General features: G+C 43.7%; 1 protein-coding gene across 2 annotated transcripts in view; it reads left to right on the top strand.

Moving 5' to 3' along the window:
* The first annotated feature begins 1974 nt into the window (after positions 1-1974).
* KCNH1 (potassium voltage-gated channel subfamily H member 1) overlaps positions 1975-24916 on the top strand; it is a 1587102-nt gene continuing 1564160 nt past the window's right edge. The window contains exon 1 of one of the 2 annotated variants that reach the window (XM_085612841.1): positions 1975-2390. In XM_085612841.1, the coding sequence (XP_085468967.1) occupies positions 2312-2390 (79 nt within the window). In that variant the 5' untranslated portion in view covers positions 1975-2311. The remainder of the gene's footprint in view (positions 2391-24916) is intronic. The other variant, XM_085612840.1, reaches the window with a different exon arrangement.

Raw genomic sequence — 24916 nt, 5'->3', positions numbered from 1 at the left:
AAATGTTTGAAATTCTTGGATTTATTATACTGGTGGCTGTGCATCTTGTTTGGGGACCTGATAAAGTTTCTTTCTGTAGCGCGCACAGATGGAGCGGGAAACAAGGAAGCACACCTTCAACGCTGTTGAGCATTATGAACATTGGATTATAACTTGGAGTGCATTCTACCATTCTTTGTGCGCAAGAGTTATATTTTGCCAGGTCGAATTGGTACTTTAAAACTGCACACAGGCTGCATTGGTGTTTTAAAGAGCTTTTTAAGTGGGTAGCACAATAAGTGCTGCAGGCCCACTAGTAGCATGTAATTTACAGGCCCTGGCTACACATCCTACCACTTAATAAGGAACTTATCAGTAAATGAAATGTGCCAATTTGACCATATTTAGAGGAGTAAGCACAAGCACTTGAGCACTGGTTAGCCGTTGTAAAGTGCACAGAGTCCTAAGGGTAACAAACTAACAACAACAAAAGACACTTGTTTGCATAAATTATACTGAAATTCCTCAGTTAAGCACTCCCTTCGTGCTTCACTCTAATTGTGATTGCAGATACTCTTTTTCTCTATAGGATGACTTTTCCTTAGGCGGATTTACACTCGTGCAAGAGCAGAATGCAGTCATTAACAGTGAAGGGAGGCACTGGCTGCAGTGGATTTGCCCATGTCCTGGGCGGTTTGTTGTGGTAGGCAGAAGCAAAAAGTGATTGACACTACAATAGACCAATGGATGACAAAGGCTGGCTGAAAGCCCCTCGATATATGTATAAATATGATTTGTAAGGATTTTTTTTTAAACAAAAGGTCTTGACTAACGCTAGACCTAAAAAGTTATATTTTTCCATACTAATGGTTAGCGGTTCTATAAACTGATGTTGCATAACATTTAGAAAACATGTTCTGATAACCAGGGCAGTAGAGGCATGTAACAAACTCCATACCCAAATAGTTGAAATTTAAACTGCAATAAGCTTGAAAAAGACTTGGGCTGACACTAGTGCAAAGCAGAAATGGGGCAAGAAGTGGGGAGGCACATTGGGTCTGTGCGCGCGAATAACATGCAGAGTAAGGGGCACACACACTGAACGCGCCATCCCCAAGCACAATTTGCATGTCAACATGTTTATATATGTTTTATTACGCACTCTTAAGTGACCATTCTCTTCATTCTGAAAATGCCACCATTTTCGACCCTGTCGTATAAGGTGCATGCACCACTGAGCAGGGTTGGCTTTTGGCATGGGCTCCCTGGGCGCAGGGCAGGAGTGCTAATTTTCAACAGGGTGCACAGAGCTATCGATGTCAAGGTGCTGTAGACAGGTTCGCCCCTCTCACTTGGCTCCACTTATTCAGATTCTACTGATTTGTAATCATTTTTTGCTTGTTGCGGGTTCTCTTTCACACCCCATTAACACGTGTCCTTTTTTGCAGTTTTATATAGCGTGAACTCGACCCGAAGGTATCAGAGCGCTTAACATGAGCACCAGTTACATTACACAAGGACACATTCATTTTTTGGTAGTCATGGGGAGGTTATGTGATTTGCCCAGAATCACAGGATGTTGAGCCGACGCCGAGACTCGGACCTGGTTCCCCAGCTCCCTTCCGCGATGGACCAACAACCCCATTGGCCCACCAACAACTTCACACCAGCGTGAAGTTGAATGTATCTAGGAATGGTTGGGGGAGGTGCCCAGATATTTCTGTCCGAGGGACAGTCACTGTTTTGATGTAAGCCTTCAGCGACCAGCCTGTGAACACAGAATCGGCCCCCTACGATCTCATTTTATTTACCAGCATCAGCGAGGGCGTCATATTTCTTTTCGCCCAGGGCGCTGCATGAACAAGGGCTGCCCCTGCCTGGGAGTAAATAAAGCACCTGCCTGCCGGGGCACCTGTTGTCAAACTGAGGTGAATCCTCACCAGCACTATAATCTGCATCACTTCTAAAGGCAAGTTCGGGCTGAGCGGAGCTCCGCTGGGTGGCGCTCTTGTGCTGGACTTGAGACGGGCGCCCTCGGGTCCGGCTTTGAGAGTCCCGCTGTCCAGCCCCAGAGTGTGCAGGTGCTGTCGGCACTGCCGGGCCTCGGCCGCCAGAGGGCGCCGCGCGGCCGCTTAGGGAGTCGCTGAGCGTGGGCAGCGGTGGGACGAGGGACGCGGAGGATGCTGCCCGGCAGAGCTGCCGCCTTCGCTGGCTGCCAGCTGCTGCCGGGGCTCGGAGGACCATGAGGTGCGGCAGTGCGGAGCGGGACCCGGGGCTCGAGGTTCTGCCTCCCACCCCCGAGCATCCCTGAACCTCCCGCGGCGGCGGGAACATGTCGATGGCCGGGGGCCGGAGAGGGCTGGTCGCCCCCCAGAACACCTTCCTGGAGAACATCGTGCGGAGATCCAATGGTAAGCAAGGGGCCTGACCTTCGCTGCAGTGAGGACTGACCTTTGCTCTGCAGGGGAGTTCTTAGAACTGACCTACTCTGCCGGGTGAGGGGTCCCCAGGAAATGACTTCAGGAGTGCAGGGTGATCCTCAAACACTGCCCCGCTGCGGCGGGCATCTCCTGGGACTTGGCCTTAATAACCTGAGGAGCTCTCCCTCCCCGTGTACTGGCCCCTAGATATGTCCCCCCTCCCCCCTGCAGTGGTCCCTGGTTTAGGGGGCTCCCCCGATGCACTGCACAGGGTACATCGGACTGGCACTCAATCTGCAAGTGGGGTGGGTGCTCACCCTTTCTCTGGTCTCCCTGGGACTGCCGGGTGGTCTTCAGGGGTTGTCCTGAACGGAGGGAGCCCCAGTCCATGGGCCGTGAAGGGTCGGTGCCTCCCCGTGCAGTGGCCCCTGCGCTAAGGCGCTTTAAGGGGTTCTACGTGCTGTGCACACCTCCCTAGGGCTGGTACTGAACACCTGCGCTGCAGGGGGCTCTCGCCTGCCCTCAGTGTTACAGAGGGAGTCTCCGGGCACTGACACATGCAGAGCACGCTGCATGTGACGATCACTCACGTAGAGCTGCAAGTGGGGGAGGGGAGAGTGGCCGTACCCTCTGTACGCCAAGGTGTTCTCTACCCTGATGTCAGCTTGGTACCCAGCATCGTGTCATCGCTCCTTGTAGACCCCGTACTATGGGGGGTCTCGGCATTGATCCATGCAGGGCCGGCTGCCCCTGTACAGTTTACTCCTGTACTGACCTCCGTACTTGGAGGGGGAGGCTGGGGGTGTCTCTCCATAGCAGTACACTGGTGATGCAGTGGGGGTTCCGTGCACTGACCCTTGCCCCGCAGGCTTGAGGGTCTCCCTGAGCACTCCAGGCATGCAGGTCTGTCCCGCACACCTCCAGGGCAGGACCGGCCCCTTGGCAGCGTCTCATGGCTTTCAGCGAGCCAAGCCCTCAGACACGCACCCAAGGGCAAGGAATTGAGAGACACTGCTGAAATGTACCCTAAGGCGGGCACAGGTGCCACCCCGTCTGCTACAACCAGCTGGAGTGAAACGAGGGCGCGATTTGTCTGGTTTTGCTGGAAGCACCCCCAGCAACCACCTCATCCCACACACCACCACCCCAAGTGCCGCGTCTCCATTCACCTGCTATTAAGCAGATAAAGATACCAGTAAAGGATAGCGACCTTTTATGGCATGTGTTAAATTGTTGAAACGAGCGCTTCAGAGCACGCAATGAGTATAGAAAGCGCTATAAGAACATGTGCGCTATACAGTTTACCGTGGGTTTGGGCACACAGGAGCACGGGCTCTGTCATGAGCATGTAACATTTTCGGAACTGATGGTTTTTATCGGTGATGCCTTGAAATAAACCCAGTCAGCCAGTCAGTGTTGACACAGCTTTAAGTATTTGCACTATTTGTCAATGTCATTGAAGGAGCTGATATATTCTCATTAGATTATCTGATTCATGTGATGTTTTAATGCTTTTGAAACACGCTGAAACTGTATATATCAATATTCTAAAGATGCAGAAAAATATATATTTATATTAAAACGGTAATACTGTGTTGAAAACGACATGGAACCCGCCGCTCGGGAGAGTTATTGGCAGATATTGAGGTTTTGCAGCACATCGTCTGAAAGTGTGTAACATTCCGCGAAGTCACAATCCGCACCTCCTTGATACTGAACACTTTCACCAGAACTTTCCATATAAGTTCCTTCCTGCTTCTCATTGGCGCTTATACCTTGCACTTTTCACCGAGGGGGTGTATCGGAAGGTACCATGGGGTTTGCCCTCTCAGCTCTTCTCTCTCTATCCCTTTCCCTCGTGGCTGGACCGCCTCACGCTCCCACCTACAAATCTCTGCTTCCTGCCGCTAGACGCATGAGCCCTACTGTCTGTAACTGATGTCTTACATTTTACGTCAAATAACTAAACTCTATCAAAGTTGCACTTGTATTCCGTGTATTTAAGAACACCCTTTCTGTTTAAACATGGGAGTGCCCTGTCCTCTGGTTCCTTGTCTTTGTGGATGCTCTGGATGTCCGCACAGGCGTGTGTCGGTGTGGTTGTGCCTGCTCAGTTTACCCGTGCGTGCATGTTTGTGCATCGTGCGTTGCTTTAAGCCTGTGCTTCTTCGGGATATTACCGCCGTCGCGTGCCGGCGTCCACGTGCGTGCTCCGTGCGCGCGTCCACGCGTGAGCTCATTTGGAGCCTTTGGATATGCCCCAGTGCCTGTCAGCGTCTCTGTAAAATGCTTCGGTTTCTGCGCCCCCTTAGTGAGTCTATGCACGCGCCGCTGTGTCCGAGCACGCTTAGTCCGCGTGCCTCCATGTCCCGAGTCTCTTCTCCCTTTACCGTGCGTGTGTACACTACTCACCGTCTCTCAATAATTTCCATCTCTGTACCTGTTCATCATGCGACCATCCCGTGTGTTTGTCTAGACTTCCTCTGTACCCTGCACGTGCAGTCAGTGTGCCTCTGTACTTTCCGTGTCTGTTCTGTTTGCTTCTGGGACCAAGTTTTGCCTGATAAACATGCATCTCTGTTGATGTCCGAGAGCTATGCATGTTCTGCTTGTATACAGGGCTTTAGGTGGGGTTGGTCCTGCCAGGTCAGGCCCTGCTGTAATCAACAACTGAGTTTGAAATGGGTCTCTCTTGGGTGTTTGTGTCCCTAACTTTGCAAGTAAAACAGATTGATTTCTCAACCACTGTAAAACCCCTCAAGGTAATCCAGGCCAGTGACACAGTTCCTGTTTGCATTTCACACGATTTACTTCATACTGCATTCCTTAAGAGCATTTCCCTCTTCCCAGATGCGATTGTGTAGTTTTTTTGTTTACCACATAAGACTCTTGTATGGTGCATCCTGGGAGCTGAGCTGCATCTCGGTGTCTGGGTGAGTTGTGGCTGGGTGTTCATGACTGGGTAGGTTGAGGGCTCTGGGATTGGGACTCTGACTTTCTTACAGTGCTTGGAGGTGCTCAGACGACATGCACATCCAATCCCTGGCCTCTCAGAACAACACGCAGTGCAGTGGTCACTTATGTTTGATTTGCAATTACAATTTTATGTGAAACAGTGTGGAGCAGGTATGTACAGCTGTTGAAATGTGGAGATCACCAAAATAAAATAAAACAAAATGCAGTGTTTACAACTGAGCGGAGTGTGTGTGTTGTAGGAGAGATGATGCAAGGTAGTCCGTGCTGAATGAGAGAGTGGAAAGTAGTGATGAAGAGGAAAGAGATGACGTGTGAGATATGTAGATGAAGGATTCCAGAAAAATAGTGAGAGAAAAATGGATTGATTGTCTTAACTGAGTAAAAGATTGCAGAGGAACTAGTGTGAGTGGGAGAACAGGAGTGATTGAGACATTGAACACTACTACCCCTTTCACAGATATTAGTGATGTTAAATTCACAGTCTTATATTTTCAGCTTTCGTGTGACTATTGTTACTGATTTGTTTCATGCTTCTAACAAGCACTGGCAAAGCCAACAGGTTTAGCTTCTTTCGGGCACATGCTCAAGGTTGTGTGATTTGCCTAGATGCAAGAATATGATTGCTTAGTGTTTCTCTGCCTCTGTGTGTGCTCTGAATTTCTTTATCCGTGCCCTGTTGTCTGTGTATTCCCAGTGTTTCTATGTTCATGACTCGTTCTCTGCAAATGTTTAGTTTGCCTTTGTCCTTGCCCTTGTGTATGCTTGCTCAGCATTTTTCTAACCATGGTCAAGTGTCTGTAGATGCTCAGCATTTTTCTTACCATGCTCCAGTGTCTGTGAACGCTCAGCATTCTTCTGACCATGCTCCAGTGTCTGTGAACGCTCAGCATTCTCTGACCATGTTCCAGTGTCTGTTTTTGAAAAAAGGGGACCCCTACATAACCAATGGGCTTGCTAACGCAGGGACAAAACAACAATAAGTAAGAAATGTATAGCAAGCTGTAATTAAAATGTGCCAACAGTACTAGGTATATCAATAACAGTAACTAATAGCTGTGATTTATATATAAATCAAAAGCAGGGCAAATATAATTTAATCCAAATATATATAATTTTATTTATGTTCATCAATCTTTTTTTGACTGTGCAAATATATATCATAATTCTTTTGATTTATCAATTAAGGTCATTTCATTGTTTTTCTTTGAAAAGGTGACAAGAATATATATACCGTGCTAAATATTTACACAATTACAACACTTTTGTACAAACAATATATTGCAAAAAATTCCTAACTCAATAAAATGATCTGTTCTAATGAGATTGGTAATACGGTCGATGTATGGTCGATCAAAGCAATGCGGAAGATGAAGACTACGCGCGTTACGGCAAAACTGCCTTCATCAGGGGACCGTCTATTGCAATACAGCTAAGTGGGACATAAAACAACATAAATAAATGGTTACACCTATATAATATAAACATATATACCTAGAGTATGGTCAACAGTTAAATTCTTAATTTGATATGTTTATACATAATAGCGGCCAATTTCAATATTAGAAAAAAAGATCACAGTTATATTGACTAGAATGCATTTCATGGATTATATTGTGTATTTTTTAGGAAGAGAAAGACAATAAGGTCACTCTTTACAAAGAATGAGATTTACAATATATACAATACAAAATATCACGAAAAAATCATATACATAAAATTATATTAAATCCATCAAAGGGGACATAAATTCCGATACTGTTTTAAAGACCAATGTCCATAACATCTATACATAAAATTAAAGATATGGAACAATGGAAGTGAAAGAAAAGAAAATTTTCATAGTAAGAAAAGGTTCAAGAACTAGTGATCAAAAGCCTGCCCAATATTAGAGGTGTCTTTATACATGTTTTTATTTTTGACCCTATGCATACCAGTTCTCATCATTCATTGTAAAGTCCATGCTCATTAATTTTATTAGTGAAGAGTATTTCTGCCAAGTAATTATGTAATCAAACTTTTTTTTTTTTTTTTTGAAAACCTTTATTGCATAATTCAATAGCGTGCAGAGCTTCACACGACTTGAATATGATTTTCAAAATTATTTGAGGACTTATAGGGCAAATATGAAAATAATACAAAATTCTTTTTTAATGAAGCACCCTTTGGCAAAATAGTGTTAAATAAAGGATCTATCTGGATTTATTAATGTATATCACTATACTTACTGTATAACTGTAGGATATAAAAATTCCTACAGTATATCAAACAATATCCTTAATAACGTCTCGTGTGCTGGGGTACCGACTACTGCTAGATACTATTTTTCCCTTTCCTGTGAACAGACAATATAGATAACTGTGTCAGCTACATATTTAAGTGTGGATTGTGTTGTAATTACTGTCTTAACATATACTGCCGCAAGTTCATAAAGGGGAGCTTACTAAAAATACAAATGTAGTCATCAGCTACCAAGAGTCTTGCGGTAGATCTCGATACAAGGATGCCACGTAAAAAGGGAATTTTCTCTTATAGATAGACCGTATATATAACTGTGGAGAAAAAATGCAACTCTAAATATCAGTATGGCAGGTTTATTCTTAACATTGAAAAAACGGCGTGAATAACAATGCTTATTTTGAAGAAAATTGAACTCTTCATATCTCAAACGAGTATCTGTTATTATTATTTGAAACAGCTATTCTATGACTAAAAAAAGTCAGTTATGTGGTTTCTATGCAAACCATATTCCAGTGCAGGGAAGGCTGGATAATGTATGGTTCAATTACCTAAAACGTTTATATATGTGACTCAACTATATTTTGATGGTATCATAGTGCGTTCATATTTCTGTATAATGGGAGAGTTTACGAATTATATAGTTAACTAGCATCACATCGCGATCTTTTTATGTCTTATTATCAGAACAGAACACTTACTTAAATCGTTCATAGACGTGGCTTAACAATATTTTTGATGGTACCGCAGTGCGTTCACTTGGCTCTATAAAGGGAGAGATTGAGGATTGTATAGTTGACTAACATGACCTCACGATCTATTTTGTGGCATCTTATTATCTAAATAAAACATTACAAAACTAACGATATCTAGCCTCGGTGGACAGCCGTACCTTGTTTTAAATGATGTAAACCTCGAACGGAGCTTCCGGATGATGTGGGCGCGAACCGCCATAAACTGGATGCTCCGTTTCCGAGGGCCTTCTATTTATATTTGATGTTTGTTAGGCGCGCGAACATTAGTTAATTGAAACATGGCTTACAGCCAATGTATATTCATCAGGCGCCATCTTAGGTCAGGCAAGCACGCTAAGAGAGACAAAGAGAAAGGACTGCCTCTCGATGTTCAATAACTAAATTTTAATCATGAGTTAAAAAACAAGGTTACTTCCAAAAGGGGGCCGTTTAAAGTAAACTAAAATAAAATAAAACAAACATAACTATGTTCAGATGTTACAATAGATCAACTACTGATCATGAATATCTACCACCTTTTTGTATGGTTTATTGAATGTGATAGACATCAATACTTTTTGGTGTCAAAGCGGACGCCATCTTAGAGGGGAGCACATATCTTTAGGGGACTACATTCCTATTGGTGTCCTATATATTAAATTAAATCTATGGAGTTCCAAATAACCAAGCGCCACCGGTAGGGGGGGCAGAATTTCAGCAAGGGTCCATATTCTTTTAGAAGTCCTAGCTAGACGATTATATTATTAACATTACATATGGGAACAAGAAAAACAGAGTATGAGGAGGACAGCCTACCCCCTAATCATTTATCCTTTGTGTTTTCTTTTTGTAGTCAAATTAAGAATCTTTATTAATTGTTCCCCGAGAAGCTATTTTGGATGGAATAGATATCGCTTATTTAGACTACGACGCTAGATTGCCTCCCGATCCTAAGATTTTACAACCTTTTTATTTATTTACAAAGCATCCGATAATATTTATAATGAACCTTATCTTTTAGATAAGAAGAGTCAGTGTCTATAAACCTTTAGGTATCCTACTGGGCTAAATATATTATTGGCCCTAAATATGATATTTATAGTTACCGTATATCTCATATGGAATCAGTAAAGAAGGGTTTTTAATGAAGATGGTATGTACATATAGATATGCCACTGTGGGCCTAATTCCACGTGTATTAACATGGGGGCATGAAAAGGTGTATTATTAGACCACTATTACATTTACATAGGAGGAACAGAATGTTATGCTATATAATAGCCTGTTCCCACGGTATCTCTAAATTTAGGCCCTTATTCATTGTATCCAGAGTAAAGATCCAAAAAACTTCATGTTTTTTCCTAGTCTTTTCTGAGCATTGGCCATCTTTGATTGAAACTCTTTCTAGGATGAACCACCGCATACCTTCAGGAGTGTGGTTATTCTCTAGAAAGTGGGAGACCGTAGGTGCAGCCAATTTTTTCGTTCTGATGGCTGACATGTGTTCAGTGAGTCTGGTATTAAGTGTGCGCAATGTTTTGCCTACATATCCTTTGTTACAAGGACAGATAAGCAGGTAAACAATGTTCTTGGTCTTGCAATTATTCATACTCTTTGGTATAATAATTTGTCCATTGAACTGCAGTTCCTTAGTTTCTATCGTTAGGGGACAGATTTTACACGTGCCACATTTAAAGTTACCTTCTATCCGGTTTATGCCATCAATGCTTTGCTGCATTCGCTCTTTTTGTTGAGGCATGCGGGATCGGACCACTAAGTCTTTGAGATTCTTATTTTTGCGATACGCAAAAAGTGGTTTCAATATTTGATCATGTTTTGATTTATTTACATTAAGCAAATGCCAATTTGAGCAAATGATTTGCTGAATTTGTTCATTCATGAGAGAATGTCTTGTCACAAAAACTAATTTGTCTTCTGACTTTTGTTGTGTGTCTTGTAGAAGATGTTGCCGATCAAAAAACCTAGCACGTTTATGTGACTCTCTTATTAGTCTATGGGGATAGCCACGATCTTCAAATTTTTTCTTCATCACTGCCGCTCTTTTATCAAAATCCTCCAACTTTGTACAATTTCGCCTCAAGCTTAAAAATTGACTGAATGGAATGCTATTTTTTTGGGTAGTAGGGTGAAAGCTATTATAATAAGAGAGTATTGCGAGCAGTTGGTTTAATGAAGAGGTCTACATATAATTGACCACATTCATGTTTTAGATGTCCAAAAACTCCATCTCAATGTTGCTAATATGACATGTAAATTTTAAATTGATATCACATAAGTTGAGCCATGCAATAAACTCAATTAAAATGTCTTCGTTGTCATCCCATATAAACACAATGTCGTCTATGTATCGTGACCAGTGGAATATGGACTCAAAGAATGGGGCCACCTCATTAAAAATGAATTGTTGCTCAAAGTGAGCTACATAAATGTTCGCTATGGTTGAGGCGCAAGATGCGCCCATACTAACTCCTTTGATTTGTTTGTACAATGCTCCTCAAAACTCAAACACATTATCCTCAAGGATAATGCGCAAACATTCAATGATAAAGATGGTATTGTAAAGGTCTATAAACCATTTTACTGCTGCAATGGCTCCATCACAAGGTATATTTGAATACAAACTCTCAACATCTAGTGTAACCAGCCATTGCCTGTTTGCATTAAATGGTATCCCTTCCACTAGATTAACAATGTGGCGTGTATCTTGAATATAGCCTGGAATTCTTTTTACGTATGGACGTAGAATGATATCAAGGTACTTAGATATTGGTTCCGTAACTGAGCCTTTAGTTGTGACTATTGGTCTGAAGGGGGGGTCTATTTCATTTTTATGGACCTTTGGTATACCATATAGGCTAGCTAGCCTAGGAGACTCTACATTCATATACTCAAATTCTTTAGTACAGATCGATCCATCACGTAAAGCCTTAGTGGTGAGTCTAAGTATTTTATTTTTAATCTTTTCTGTAGGATTTCTAGTTATTTTGATATAGAATGTATCGTCACTTAACATTTCCTAAATTTTTCTAATGTAAATCGGGTTGTCTAATATGGCTATTCCACCACCTTTGTCACAACTCTTTATTATAATATCATTGGTACATTTGAGTGTTTTTAGAGCTTCATGTTCATCCATTGAAATATTGAACGGCGGCTTAGGTACGTATTTTGTAGCAGTTGTCAATTTATTAAATACTACCTGTTCCAATATTTTAATTTCTGGTGCAACTTGTTCCAAACTTGGCGTAAAAATTGATTTAGGTGCCAACCCAGATCTATTCGTTTCCATGATGACATTCTCTATGTTGGCAAAATAGCATTTTAATCGAATTTTTCTGAAGAATGACATTAAGTCATTGAACAATTCAAATTTATTTAATCCCGAATGCGGTACATAGGATAGCCCTTTAGATAGAAGTGAGTAAATGGATTCATTTGGTCTTGATGTACTTAAATTAAAAATAGGTATGGTCTTCATTGTCTCCAATATCGAGCATTCCGGGTTTCCAGATACTGATTCTGGTTTGAAGGTTGATGACCCTGGAACTGTGTCTGATATTGGGCACAGGGCTGATACTGTTGTCGAGGTTGGTATTGAGGTTGATATTGTGGCTGATATTGCGGTCGCCAGCTTCCTCTGTTCTGACTGAGCCTCCCTAAAAAAGGGCGAGATCCTTGATTATAGCGCGGAGTGTATCTATTGCCTCTATTTTCAAATGTGAGCATTGTGCCATCACTATCAGAGTCAGAGGTATCAGAAAATGTAGTCACCTTCTTGTTAAATTGTCTCAAACTTTGTTGATAGGCGGCATTATCTTGTCCCACAGATTCTGATTGTGAGTAATAACCATCTAGCAAATAGGGATACACATTTTCTTTGTTAAAGTATCTCATATCTTTTTTAAGTTTTTCTGTTTTACGTTTTGTGAGATAGTCATTATAAGAGATTAGCTCATTTTCTAATTCTTCCAGTTTCTTTTTACCATCCTCAACAGCCGTTGAGGATTTTATTTTATTCTCTAAATCTGAAATTTCATTCAGCAACTGTAAGAATATTTCTTTTGCAGTTTCAACTATCAGCATCATGAGGTCCATTGAGCACCTGTTGGCAATTAGGGACCATTTCTGTAAAAATTCTTTGACCTGAACAAAAAGCCCTGGGATGTTTCTGATCTGTAGTCCTTGGGGGATAATGCCAGCTCGCAAATATTCCAGCATAAACTGGCCATGCAACTCAATCCGTTTGGTCTTTTTTTTAAAAGATAGTAATTTTACTAAGTCTTCATTATTATCTGGATTAAGAGTGCCTCTATTATCAAAATTCATGGATGCTCCTACCATGGAGACAACATCGTCATCCGGGAAACCAAATGTTTTAAGATTAGCCATATCTTTTATTTGATCCTGTTTTGTCAATTCAAAGGAATATTTTTTAAGGGCCAAAGAAGATGAAAAACAAAAAAAGAGGAAAGGAGAACAGAAAACGTAACTTATTGACAGAAAAGATCATACATACAAGTTATAACCATCGCTTTGATCGACCATACATCGACCGTATTACCAATCTCATTAGAACAGATCATTTTATTGAGTTAGGAATTTATTGCAATATATTGTTTGTACAAAAGTGTTGTAATTGTGTAAATATTTAGCACTGTATATATATTCTTGTCACCTTTTGAAAGAAAAACAATGAAATGACCTTAATAGATAAATCAAAAGAATGATGATATATATTTGTACAGTCAAAAAATGATTGATGAACATAAATAAAATTATATATATTTGGATTAAATTATATTTGCCCTGCTTTTGATTTATATATGAATCACAGCTATTACTGTTGGGACATTTTAATTACAGCTTGCTATACATTTCTTTCTTATTGTCATGCTCCAGTGTCTGTGAATGCTCAGCATATTTCTGACCATGCTCCAGTGTCTGTGAATACTCAGCATTCTTTGACCATGCTCCAGTGTCTGTGAATGCTCAGCATTCTTCTGACCATGCTCCAGTGTTTGTGAAAACTCAGCATTCTTCTGACCATGCTCCAGTGTTTGTGAATGCTCAGCATTCTTCTGACCATGCTCCAGTGTTTGAGAATGCTCAGCATTCATCTGACCATGCTCCAGTGTTTGTGAACGCTCAGCATTCTTCTGACCATGCTCCAGTGTTTGTGAATGCTCAGCATTCTTTGGCCATGCTCCAGTGTCTGTGAACACACAGCATCCTTTGACTATGCTCCAGTGTCTGTGAACGCTCAGTATTCTTCTGACCATGCTTCAGTGTTTGTGAACGCTCAGCATTCTTCTGACCATGCTCCAGTGTCTGTGCAAGCTCAGCATTCTTCTGACCATGCTTCAGTGTCTGTGACTGCTCAGCATTCTTTGACTATGCTCCAGTGTCTGTGAATGCGCAGCATTCTTTGACAATGCTGCAGTGTCTGTAAATGCACAGTAGTCTTCTGACAATGCTCCAGTGTTTGTAAACACTCAGCATTCCTCTGACTATGCTCCAGTGTCTATGAACGCTCAGCATTCTTCTGACAATGCTCCAGTGTCTGTGCAAGCTCAGCATTCTTCTGACCATGCTCCAGTGTCTGTGAACGCTCAGTGTGCCTCAAGTTTTTCTGTTCATGGCCAGGTCTGTCAATGCTTTATGGGCCTCTGTCCATGCCCCTGTGAATGTTCATGATGCTTTTGTCCATGCCTAAGTGTATGTGAATGCTCAGTGTGCCTCTGTTCACACCTGGCAGCTGGAGTTGCTCAGTGTGCCCCTGCCCTTCCTCCTGTGCCAGAGATTGCTCAGTGTGCCACTGTCAATGCCTGTGTGTCTGTGAAAGCTCAGCATTCTTTGACCATGCTCCAGTGTCTGTGAACGTGCAGCATTCTTCTGACCATGCTCCGGTGTCTGTGAACGCACAGCATTCTTCTGACCATGCTCCAGTGTCTGTGAACGCTCAGCATTCTTTGACTATGCTCCAGTGTCTGTGAACGCACAGCATTCTTTGACAATGCTCCAGTGTCTGTGAACGCGCAGCATTCTTCTGAGAATGCTCCAGTGTTTGTGAACGCTCAGCATTCTTCTGACCATGCTCCAGTGACTGTGAACGGTCAGCATTCTTTGACTATGCTCCAGTGTCTGTGAATGACCAGCATTCTTTGACAATGTTCCAGTGTCTGTGAACACGCAACATTCTTCTGACCATGCTTTAGTGTCTGTGAACGCTTAGTAGTCTTCTGACCAGGTTCCAGTGTCTGTGAATGCTCAGCATTCTTTGGCCATGCTCCAGTGTCTGTGAAAGCACAGCATTCTTTGACTATGCCCGAGTGTCTGTGAATGCTAAGTATTCTTCTGACCATGCTCCAAGGTTTGTGAACACTCAGCATTCTTCTGACCATGCTCCAGTGTCTGTGCAAGCTCAGCATTCTTCTGACCATGCTCCAGTGTCTGTGAACGCTCAGCATTCTTTGACTATGCTCCAGTGCCTGTGAATGCGCAGCATTCTTTGACAATGCTCCAGTGTCTGTGAACGCACAGCATTCTTCTGACCATGTTCCAGTGTCTGTGAACGTTCAGCATTCTTTTGACCATGCTCCAGTGTCTGTGAACGCTCAGCATTTTTCTGAACATGCTCCAGTGTCTGTGAACGCTCAGCATTCTTTGACTATGCTCCAGTGTCTGTTAATGCGCAGCATTCTTTGACAATGGTCCGGTGTCTGTGAACGCGCAGCATTCTTCTGACCATGCTCCAGTGTCTGTGAACGCTCAGCATTCTTCTGACCATGCTCCAGTGTCTATGAACGCTCAGCATTCTTCTCACCATGCTCCAGTGTCTGTGCAAGCTCAGCATTCTTCTGACCATGCTCTAGTGTCTGTGAACGCTCAGCATTCTTTGACTATGCTCCAGTGTCTGTGAATGCGCAGCATTCTTTGACAATGCTCCAGTGTCTGTGAACGCACAGCATTCTTCTGACCATGTTCCAGTGTCTGTGAACGTTCAGCATTCTTTTGACCATGCTCCAGTGTTTGTGAACGGTCAGCTTTCTTCTGACCATGCTCCCGTGTCTATGAACGCTCAGCATTCTTTGACAATGCTCCAGTGTCTGTAAACACATAGCCTTCTTCTGACCATGCTCCAGTGTTTGTGAATGCTCAGCATTCTTCTGACCATGCTCCAGTGTCTATGAATGCTCAGCATTCTTTGACAATGCTCCAGTGTCTGTGTACACGCAGCATTATTTGACCATGCTCCAGTGTCTGTGAACACTTAGCATTTTTCTGACCATGTTCCGGTGTCTGTGAGGAGCACATATAGTTGCTCTCTAGGGGGTAGACACCAATGTGATTTTTCTAGTCTAAGTGAGAGTGAGCAGAGTGTGATGTAAAGAAAAGTCAAAAAGCTAAAAAAGCCACTTGGTGACTGAATCAAAACTTTATTGGAAGAAGGGGGATAAGACTTCAAACTGGTATTGGTAATGGAATAGACGTTTCTGCCATTTACTGTAGCCCTACAAAGGGGTGTATGGCATTTGTTAGGGCTTTATGTTGAAATCCTATTACTCTGCAGAAAGAAGTGGGTCAATGGGAAAAAAAACGTGTATATACAGTGTGCAGTTTGAAAATACGACCTGTATCCCACATTCAATGTGGCTTGTTTACCATTGTCAGGACCTATAGAAAAACAATCAAGAGACAAACAGAGAACATTATTATGGTGAGATGGGCCTTTCGAGCAAGCATGTCCACATATCTTTCAACAAGTTATGACAATACCAAATATGCTGACTGTACCACCTGATTCCCCCTAATGTGAGTTAATCAGATCTATGTACTGGTGATGGTATCTATGTAAGTGCTTACCCGCAATCATCGGTGTTAGACCTCAAATCGCAAAATTTTAAGCAGACTTAAAGCAGGACTATATATTAACCCCGTCGCTGCTAGACCTTTCCCCCCTGTCCTAAGCCTTTTTTTTTGGCTATTTGGGGTAGTTTGCGGTTAGGCCCCTGTAACGTTTTGACCACATAAGGTATCCACACCAAATTTGCGTCCTTTTCTTCCAACACCATGGCGATTCTAAAGGTACCCAGGGTTTGTTGATTCCCCTGGAGGGGACCCAGAAATTAGCAAAAATGCAGCAAAAGCTTGTTTTGGGGGAAAAATGGGAAAAAAGGGCTGCAGATGAAAGCATCTGTTTTTTTCCCTGCAAATAGTATCAAGAAAGGGGTTGTGGTGCTGAAATCACCATCTTCCCAGCTTACAGGGACTGACAGACTTTGTCAGAAAACCAAACATTTTTACAGAGTTTTGGCACTTTACTAGACATCGCCTATTTTTGCTATTTTTTGTGCTTTCAACCTCCTTCCAGTTAATGGTAAAAATGGGTATGAAAGCAATAATTTATCCTGGAAAGCTATACATTTCTGAAAAGTAGACAAAATTCTAAATTCAGCAAGGGGTCATTTGTGTAGATCCTTCACGGTTTTCTTATAGAAACTAACAGTTGAAAATAGGAGAAATTGAAAATGAGAAAAAAAAACAGCCATTTGTGCCAACGTTTTCACCTGTAACTTCTTCTAAGTATGACAGACTTTTTAAAGCAATATACAGTTGCATCTGCTGAACCCTTCTGGTTGTGGGGATATATAGGACTTGTAGGTTCACCAAGAACCCGAAGAACCCAGAGCAAATAACTGAGCAGCTTCTTGCAATGCTTTTTTTATTATGTACCAGGTATATAGCAATTCATTTGGGACAATATAAACAGGGAAAAATCGGTATGAAAGACACCTATGTATTTCTGAAATGGGAACAAAATATAGAGTTCAGAAACAGCAGCTATTTGCACATTTCCAAAATTGTCGGTATCCATACTAGCATGTGAATTATAGGACATTTTTCAAAGTGACTTATTTTTTACATTGTCTTACATTTGGAAGGCAGATATGCACTGAAAGTCAATATCCTACCCCACAGCATTCCGCTCAGTCTCCCAAGTAAAATGATATGTCACTTGTGTGGGTGTCCTATGCAGAATTGGCTTTAAACGTATTTTTACAAAAATGTAGCGCTTAGAATTATCTGTGCTACACCATTAATCCCTATGTTTTTGGCTCTTCCCAGTGACTGGCCCTTGCCCCACCCACACAAGTGAGGTATCATTTTACTCGGGAGACTGAGGGGATCGCTGTGGGTTAGTAAATTTGTGCCGGCACAGTGATTCCCATCAAAAATATGTGGAAAATGTGTTTTTTTCAGCTAAATTTGAGGTTTGCAGGGGATTCTGGGTAGGAAAACGTTGGGGGATCCACTCAAGCCATACCTCGCTGTACTCCCCTGCGTGTCTTTTTTCAGAAATGTGTGGGTTTGGTAGGTTTCCCAAGATGGCCGCCGAGCCCGGTGCCAAAAACCCTGGTGACCTCCCTTGCAAAACCTGGTTGTTTTGTGATAGGTAATTTTGATGTCTCCTCAATATGTTTTGGGCCCTTGCTTGTTGCAGGTACTTGACCCATCCATGCAAGTGAGGTACCATTTTTATCGGGATACCTGGGGGAACGCTGGGTGGTAGGTGATTTGTGGATACATGCAGATTCCAGAACTTTCCCACACAGAAATTTGAGAACAATTTGATTTTTTTCAGCCAATTTTGAGGTTTGAAAGTGATTCGGGGTATGAAAATGTTGGGGGATCCAAGCAAGTCATACCTCACTGGACTCCCCCGGGTGTCTAGTTTTCAGAAATGTGTGGGTTTGGTAGGTCTCCCAAGATGGCTACCGAGCCCGGGCCCAAAAGCCCAGCTGAACCCTCTTATAAAACCAAGTTGTTTTGTGATAGGTAAATTTGATGTCTCCTGAATACGTTTTGGGCCCTTGCCTGTCACGGGTATTTGTCCTACCCACGCGAGTGAGGTACCAATTCTATCGGAAACCTGGGGGAACGCCCGGGTGGTAGGAAATTTGTGTCAGCCCGGTGATCCTACAACTTTCCCACACAAAATTTTAGAAAAAAATTGATTTTTTCACCAAATTTGAGGTTTGCAGGGGATTCTGGGTAGGGAAACGATATAAAAATAAAAATCCCTGGTGCTTAGTGGGCTTTCTGCCCCCCCCCGGGGGCAGATCAGTGGCTATTGCACCCATCTGCCTCCTGGGGGGCAGAAAGCCTTTTGTTTTCTTTGGGGGTTAGGGTGATGGCATTTGCATGCCTATTCTGGGCAGCCCCCTCCCATTGCCTATAAAAAATCCCTGGCATCTTGGATGCTTTCTGTCCCCCCTGTGGGGCAGATTAGGGGCTAATGCCCCCCAGGGGGCCAGAAAAACTGTTGGCGCCCACATTATACGGGGGAGCAAAGGCCCTTGCCCAAGGGGCTGCTCCCCCATCCCTGGTGGCTGGTGGGGAGATCCCTGCTTAGGGATCGCCCTCCTGGGGTGATCCCCAAGCAGGGATCCACCTGGGGAGGGTACCAGTGGAAAGGGGAGATTCGCCCCTTTCCAACAATACCTCTCCCAAGTGTTTCGGTGCTCGGGGGGGCTGAGATAGCCTCATGAGCACCAAAACAATTAAACTGATGCGTGCGATCGGCATTGCAATGAAAATGCAAATTGGCCTGGGGAGGTTGGGGAAGCTCTTCCCTAACCTCCCGAGGCCAATCAAAAAAAGGAAATCCCTCTGCTGTCTGTTACAGAGGGATTTAGTGTCCCTGTTCTCATGACGGAATGGTTCTTTCATGAGCACAGGAGCACTGGTGCTCATGACGGAACCATTCCATCATGAGCACCGAAAGGGTTAAAAGAAGATTTAAAAGGATGGTGGTATTAGACATATATCCTTGGTGTGGTCTTCCCCCAAACCTTTTGCCTTCTTCCCTCCTGTTGTCTGGATGACATTTTTCGTTGACATTAGGACTCTGTGCACTTTACCAATGCTAACCATTTCTAATGTGCTTGTGCTCTCTGCTTTAAATATGGTAAAATTAGGCTATGCCTAATTGGGCACATTTAATTTTCTTAGCAATGCCTAGTAAAGTGGTATTACGTGTGCCCAGGGCCTGTAAATTAAATGCTACTAGTGGGCCAGCAGCACTTATTGTGCTACCACTAAATTAGCCCTTTAAAGCATGTCTCAGGTCTACCATTGCTGCCTGTGTGCAGTTTTAAACTGACCAATCTACCTGACATAACAAACCTTTTGCCAGGCCAAAACCTCCCTTTTTAATACTTACAAGACACCCGAAGTAGACACTAAACAGCCCATAGGGCAGGGTGCATTATATTTAAAATGTAGGGCATGTTTTTAAGTTTTACATGTCCTGATAGTGAAAAACTCCCACATTCGTTTTTCACCACTCTCCCTTAGAACAACATCGGGTTACCTTATTACATTTAGTAAGTGATCATTTTTAATTTGGAGCAGGTAGCAATGTCATGTTTGGTCTCAAAAGAATTGTAATTTTAAATCCTCAATAATGGAAAAGTCAGATTTTAAGTCACAATTCTGAAATGCCACTTTTAGAAAGCTGGCATTTTCATGTCCTATGCATTTGGTGCCTGCAGCCTGTGTCCTGGTCACATGACCATGACTAGTTGGCAGTTGGCCTTTGTGTATTCCTTCCAGACAGTGAGACACAGAGCGGCATTGTGTTGCAGGATAGGAGGGGCAAGCTGTTTCTTATCCCACTTACATTTCAAAGGGCTGCCTCCAGCACACTCACAAAGGAACTTGACAACAGCCTTTTGTCACCGTAGACTACTTGGAACTGAGGAAGGGGAAGGAAATAACTTTCCAGAATCTGATGTGGGGGAGCCAAAAAGTTTCACCTACTTCAAAAACTGGCACCAGGTATAAATACTGGATCTTTAGACCAACTTTTCAGTACACGCCGTGAACTGCGGAGGACCCCCAGAAGGACTATTTTGTACTTCAGAGGACTGTCCTCCTGCTTGAAGCTTGTCTTGTACCATCAGAAGACTGCCCTGCTGCTTGAGACCTGCCTTGCTGCTTGATATCAGGACTACCAGAGTGACTCGAAGGAATTGTTGGCTGGCCTCCTTTGAGAGGTACAGGGACACAACAAGCTCCAGAGTCCTTGAACCCTACACCTGGCCTTCTGGAGTGAGTCCTGATCCCCCATGTGGAATCAAACCAGTCCTGGATCCTTGGAAGTGGTGCTCCTCCTGCCACAACCTGAAACTTGGGACATAAACAAATGTTCACCAAAAAGTGACCTGAGAGCCGACCGGAGACTGGGACCCCCCTGCGGTCTGCCTGACTTCGCAGTAGCTCCCACTATGTTCTTCTTCGCAGCAGTAAATCTTGTTCAGCGGGACCTCCGAATAATGGTATCTGGTTTTGGGGAGCCCTCATCAGCTACATACTGCAGCTTCACCTGGCTGGGGAGTTTCGACTTTCAAAACAGTGATAATGGCCGAACGTAGAAATCTTCACTGATACTTCTTTCAGCAGCTCCCAGACGACAACGCCTTCTCCTCAGACACCGCTGGTTGCCATGACCCTCTGAACTTTCCCTTCTCAGAAATGTTTCTACAGAATATCTTCTGAGTTAGAAGTCAAGCCGAGACTGGCCCAGTCCACCTTGTGTAGCCATACGGTGCTACATCGCAGTCAGTCTTAACTTTTGACTTTGCCCCAGTTTTCAAGGCCAGATACCCACTTTTGGTTCTTTTGATCTTTTAGGTACTATTTACTCTTAAACACTTTAAAAAACACATAACTCTGGTTCTACCGATTGGATTTAATTTGTTTTGTTGTCATTTGTAATAATTAAAATGTCTATTTTCTGTAAATTGATGTGGGATTTTACTTGTGTTGTGTTTTCACTTCATTAATGGTTGTGTGCTGCATATATACTTAACACAGTACCTCTAAGTTAAGCCTGACTGTGTTTGTACAAAGCTACCAGAGTGTGAAGCACAGGTTAGTTTAGTGACTGTTGTGGATCACACTGACAGGGATTGTGTTTGTTGCTAAGTTAGCCTGTCTCTAAGAGGGCCACAGCAACACCAATGCTACTAATAGTGCAGAAGCACATCCATCCCAGTAGAATTAGACGCAAACAATGTTCACCTGGCTACCTGGAACTGAATCATTGTAGGCTCCCAGAACGTTATCTTGGAAAATTGACCTTCTACTTAAAAACTGAGTGGTGGATTTTTAATAGGACTTCTGATACAGCATGCCATATCTTGTTCAAGTTTTATGTTCTATGTTTTGGGTTATATGTTTTTATGTTTCACGTATTTGATTTTGATTCTGTTTCCAATCTTGTGTACAGTTCTGTATTACTCTTGGTTCATGTTCGCGCTTTATAAAACCAGTAGTGGCTGGTGTGCGGGGGGAGTGGGTTTGGGAGGGACGATGGGGCGGTGGGGAGGAGGGGAGGAGGGAATTAAAACGGACAACAAATAAACTTTTTTAAAAAAAATAAAAGGAACGTACCTTCCACCTGCCGCCCAACGCTCTTTTCCGTGTCCTAGCTGCCGAGCAGGCTCTGGATGCGTCTCCTTCTTTCTCCTGGCCCACTCCTAGGCGCTGACTCGGGTGCAAAGGGAAGGACTTCCACCCTTGTACAATGCAAAACAAACCAATCCAGCTCCAGGATTGGATGGCGCACGCTAACCCAGCACTCATTTTGAGGCTGGGGGTCTGCAGCTGCAAACCCTCTGCTGTTTCTCAGCAATGGGATTGCAGGCTCTGGAATGCGCATATCGGATTGGCCGGATCTAGACAGCCGGCCAATCTGACCTGCGCACTGGCAGAGGGCTGCATTAATAGTGCAATTGCACGAATCAGTCCCTCCCCTGCAATCGCGCTGTAATAGCGCGAGCCTGGGACACATTAATAAAATTATATTTATTACCATTTTATTAATATGTGTGCCTGCACTGCAGCCCTCGCAGCAGGCGGGGTGACACTCCTCTGCTATAATTGAGAAGCCACCAAAGTATAAAACACTTTAAATAAATTAAGAGTCTTCACCCCCCTTCAATTATAAATCCAGGTTCCTACAGACTGTCAAAATAGGCACATTGACTGACTTGCTGCAGGTTTTATGAAAATACGAGGATGCACTGTCAGTAAAGCATAGAGAAAATCCAACATTAGACCAATCCAATAGTACCAGACTAAAATTAGCATAAAACATAGTGTGGTCATTGTGAGGAAAGGTAATGCCATGTGCAGACTCCAAGAAACACTTAGTAGGTAGTTTCTCCGTACTCAATGAGCACCTAACCATAGGTAACTCCCCAAGTCCCTGGGGGAGTTTGTCCAAAAATTAGATTTCATAAACCAAACAAAACCTGGCCTACCCTGGCCAGGGGAGCGGGGTGAAGGGGGGTGCATTCCTCTTTCGCTCCACTGCTACGGCTAATTGGCCACCTGGGGCGAGGAGAAACCTGCCTCCAAACCCGACTGATCCTAATGAATCCATCTCGGGATGCAGAGTGATGTCTATTTCCCGTGTTCACCATTAGGAACATGGGAAAGGTAGTTCTATCCATGTTGTGGCACCCATTCAGCAACTAAAGCGATGGTGTCACATCTGGATGCCAGGTGTTGACTCAGCATTATTAGCTGTATGGTCTCGTACAAACTCACCAAAGTATATATCATCGCATTTCCTCTATAACGTCCATGCCCTAAAATATATTTGTAAAAAGAGGGGGGATAAACACAATGCAGGAGACCCATGATTTGTGATGCATCTTCATGAGCATACAGCTGCTCTAATGGATGTAACCCCCCTCAGTGCGGGCTAAGAGACATACCAAGTAGACATGAAGAGGGCATGTTATTCTGTTTAACACATGGTGTACAATATATTCCAAAATACATTCGGAAAATGTCTAAATTATTTGGAAAGAATCAAAAGGAGCTTATTCTCAACAAAGGCAGCCCATGCAATTGTGTATCTAAAAGCAATATTGCCATTTTGTCGAATCTAACCACAGGCAATGCGGATTGAAGATTGTATACTTGTGTAAGCAGCATAAGGGGTTTAATAAACACAGCACCAGGGCATGTGGTTACCTCTAGGATGTTGTTCTCTCCACGGCACAAATAAGGCCATAAGCAAACAATTTCACTGGTGAGAGAGGCATCTTTCGGGTCAAGGTGCCCAAGGGATGTCATCACGCTAGCCCTTAATATGGGTCTTCAGCCTTGTAAGAAATTGGGTTGTTGGTTGACTAGGGTGTGAGCCCTGGTCAAGCAGTAACCACAATCCTTTTCATGGTGAGGCACAAGCCAAATCTTAAATTAACCAGTGCTCAGCCCTCTGGTAGCTTGACACAGAGCAGCCAGGCTTAGCTTAGAAACAATGTTTAAAGTATTTGTGAAACACTTCAAACAGCAATAAAGTGAAAACAACACATGAACAGGATCCCACTCCAAGTTAACAAAATAGAACTTTTGTTAATAAATAAAACAAGACCAAAACGACAAAATTCTCATCTGTAGAACCAGAGATATGCAGTTTTAAAGATTTTTGTGAAAATAGCACCAAAAAGCACAAAGTGCCTTCTGTGTATATCTAGTCGCACCAGACCAGGACAAAGTCACAAGTTCAGGCCAACCGTGATGGAGCGTAGGCCGGCAACTGGGACCCGGTTAGGCCCGCTGAACAACGTATCTTAAACTCTGGTTTGAGGAGCGTTGCGAGGATCCGTGGCGAAGATGTGCCACACAGCCGAAGTGATGCATCGGCTCCAAGTTGTGGTGAGGCTGTGATGCGAGGTACTGCGTCATGTTTGAGGATCCCATAGACAGGGCTTTTGATGAGAAGTCTGGCATTGAGGTTTTGTCGCTCAGTCGGTGCAATGCGGCAATGCATCTGTTCTAAGAAGCTGCGGGGCTGAGATTCGTAGGTCCATTGAGGAAACCGTGGATGAGGAATGTGAGGGCATGTGCCAAAAATGCGTCATGCAGCAGCGGTTCCGGTGGGGCTGCAAAACCATTGATGGTCTTTGCAACCGGTCCAATCCACTTAGCAATGGCGATGCGTTGCTTCTGCTCGGATTTGCGCTCTGCAGCAGAGGAGATGTGTCAGTTCTGCTGGGTCCACAGAGGCTGGCAGAGCACCTTATGCTTACTTCCAAGGGTCCAGGTTTGGGGTGGCACCAATTGGCAAGGTAGACTCACAGATGGCAAAGTCCAGGTGCAAGGTTGTTGGGAGCCTGTTGTGTCCCTGAGGCTTCAGATCAGATGGTCAGCCAAATAGCCCTTGAAGTCACACTGGGTGCTTGGTTCAAGAGATGCGGTCCAGGTCTTCTCACCCAGTCAAGACAGCAGGGCTGCACTGGGAATAGCAACCATCCCTGGCAGATTGCAGCTCGACCGGCCCTGGGAGCAGGGGGGGGTCGGTGTGCTAGCAAGATTCACTGCTCCTGCTTTTGTTACAGAGGGCAGATATTGCAGCAATGCTGCAAAACCGGCCCATGGTAACAAAACCAGCCCCCACGGGCACAAAACCAGCTTTCACCCCTCTGGCCCACTGGGTAAATGCCGGGAGCCCGCTATGGCTGGTCCGGC

This window comes from Triturus cristatus, chromosome 6 (genome assembly GCF_964204655.1).
Source record: "Triturus cristatus chromosome 6, aTriCri1.1, whole genome shotgun sequence".
Lineage (NCBI taxonomy): Eukaryota > Metazoa > Chordata > Amphibia > Caudata > Salamandridae > Triturus > Triturus cristatus.
This window is presented reverse-complemented; position numbering and strand designations above follow the sequence as displayed.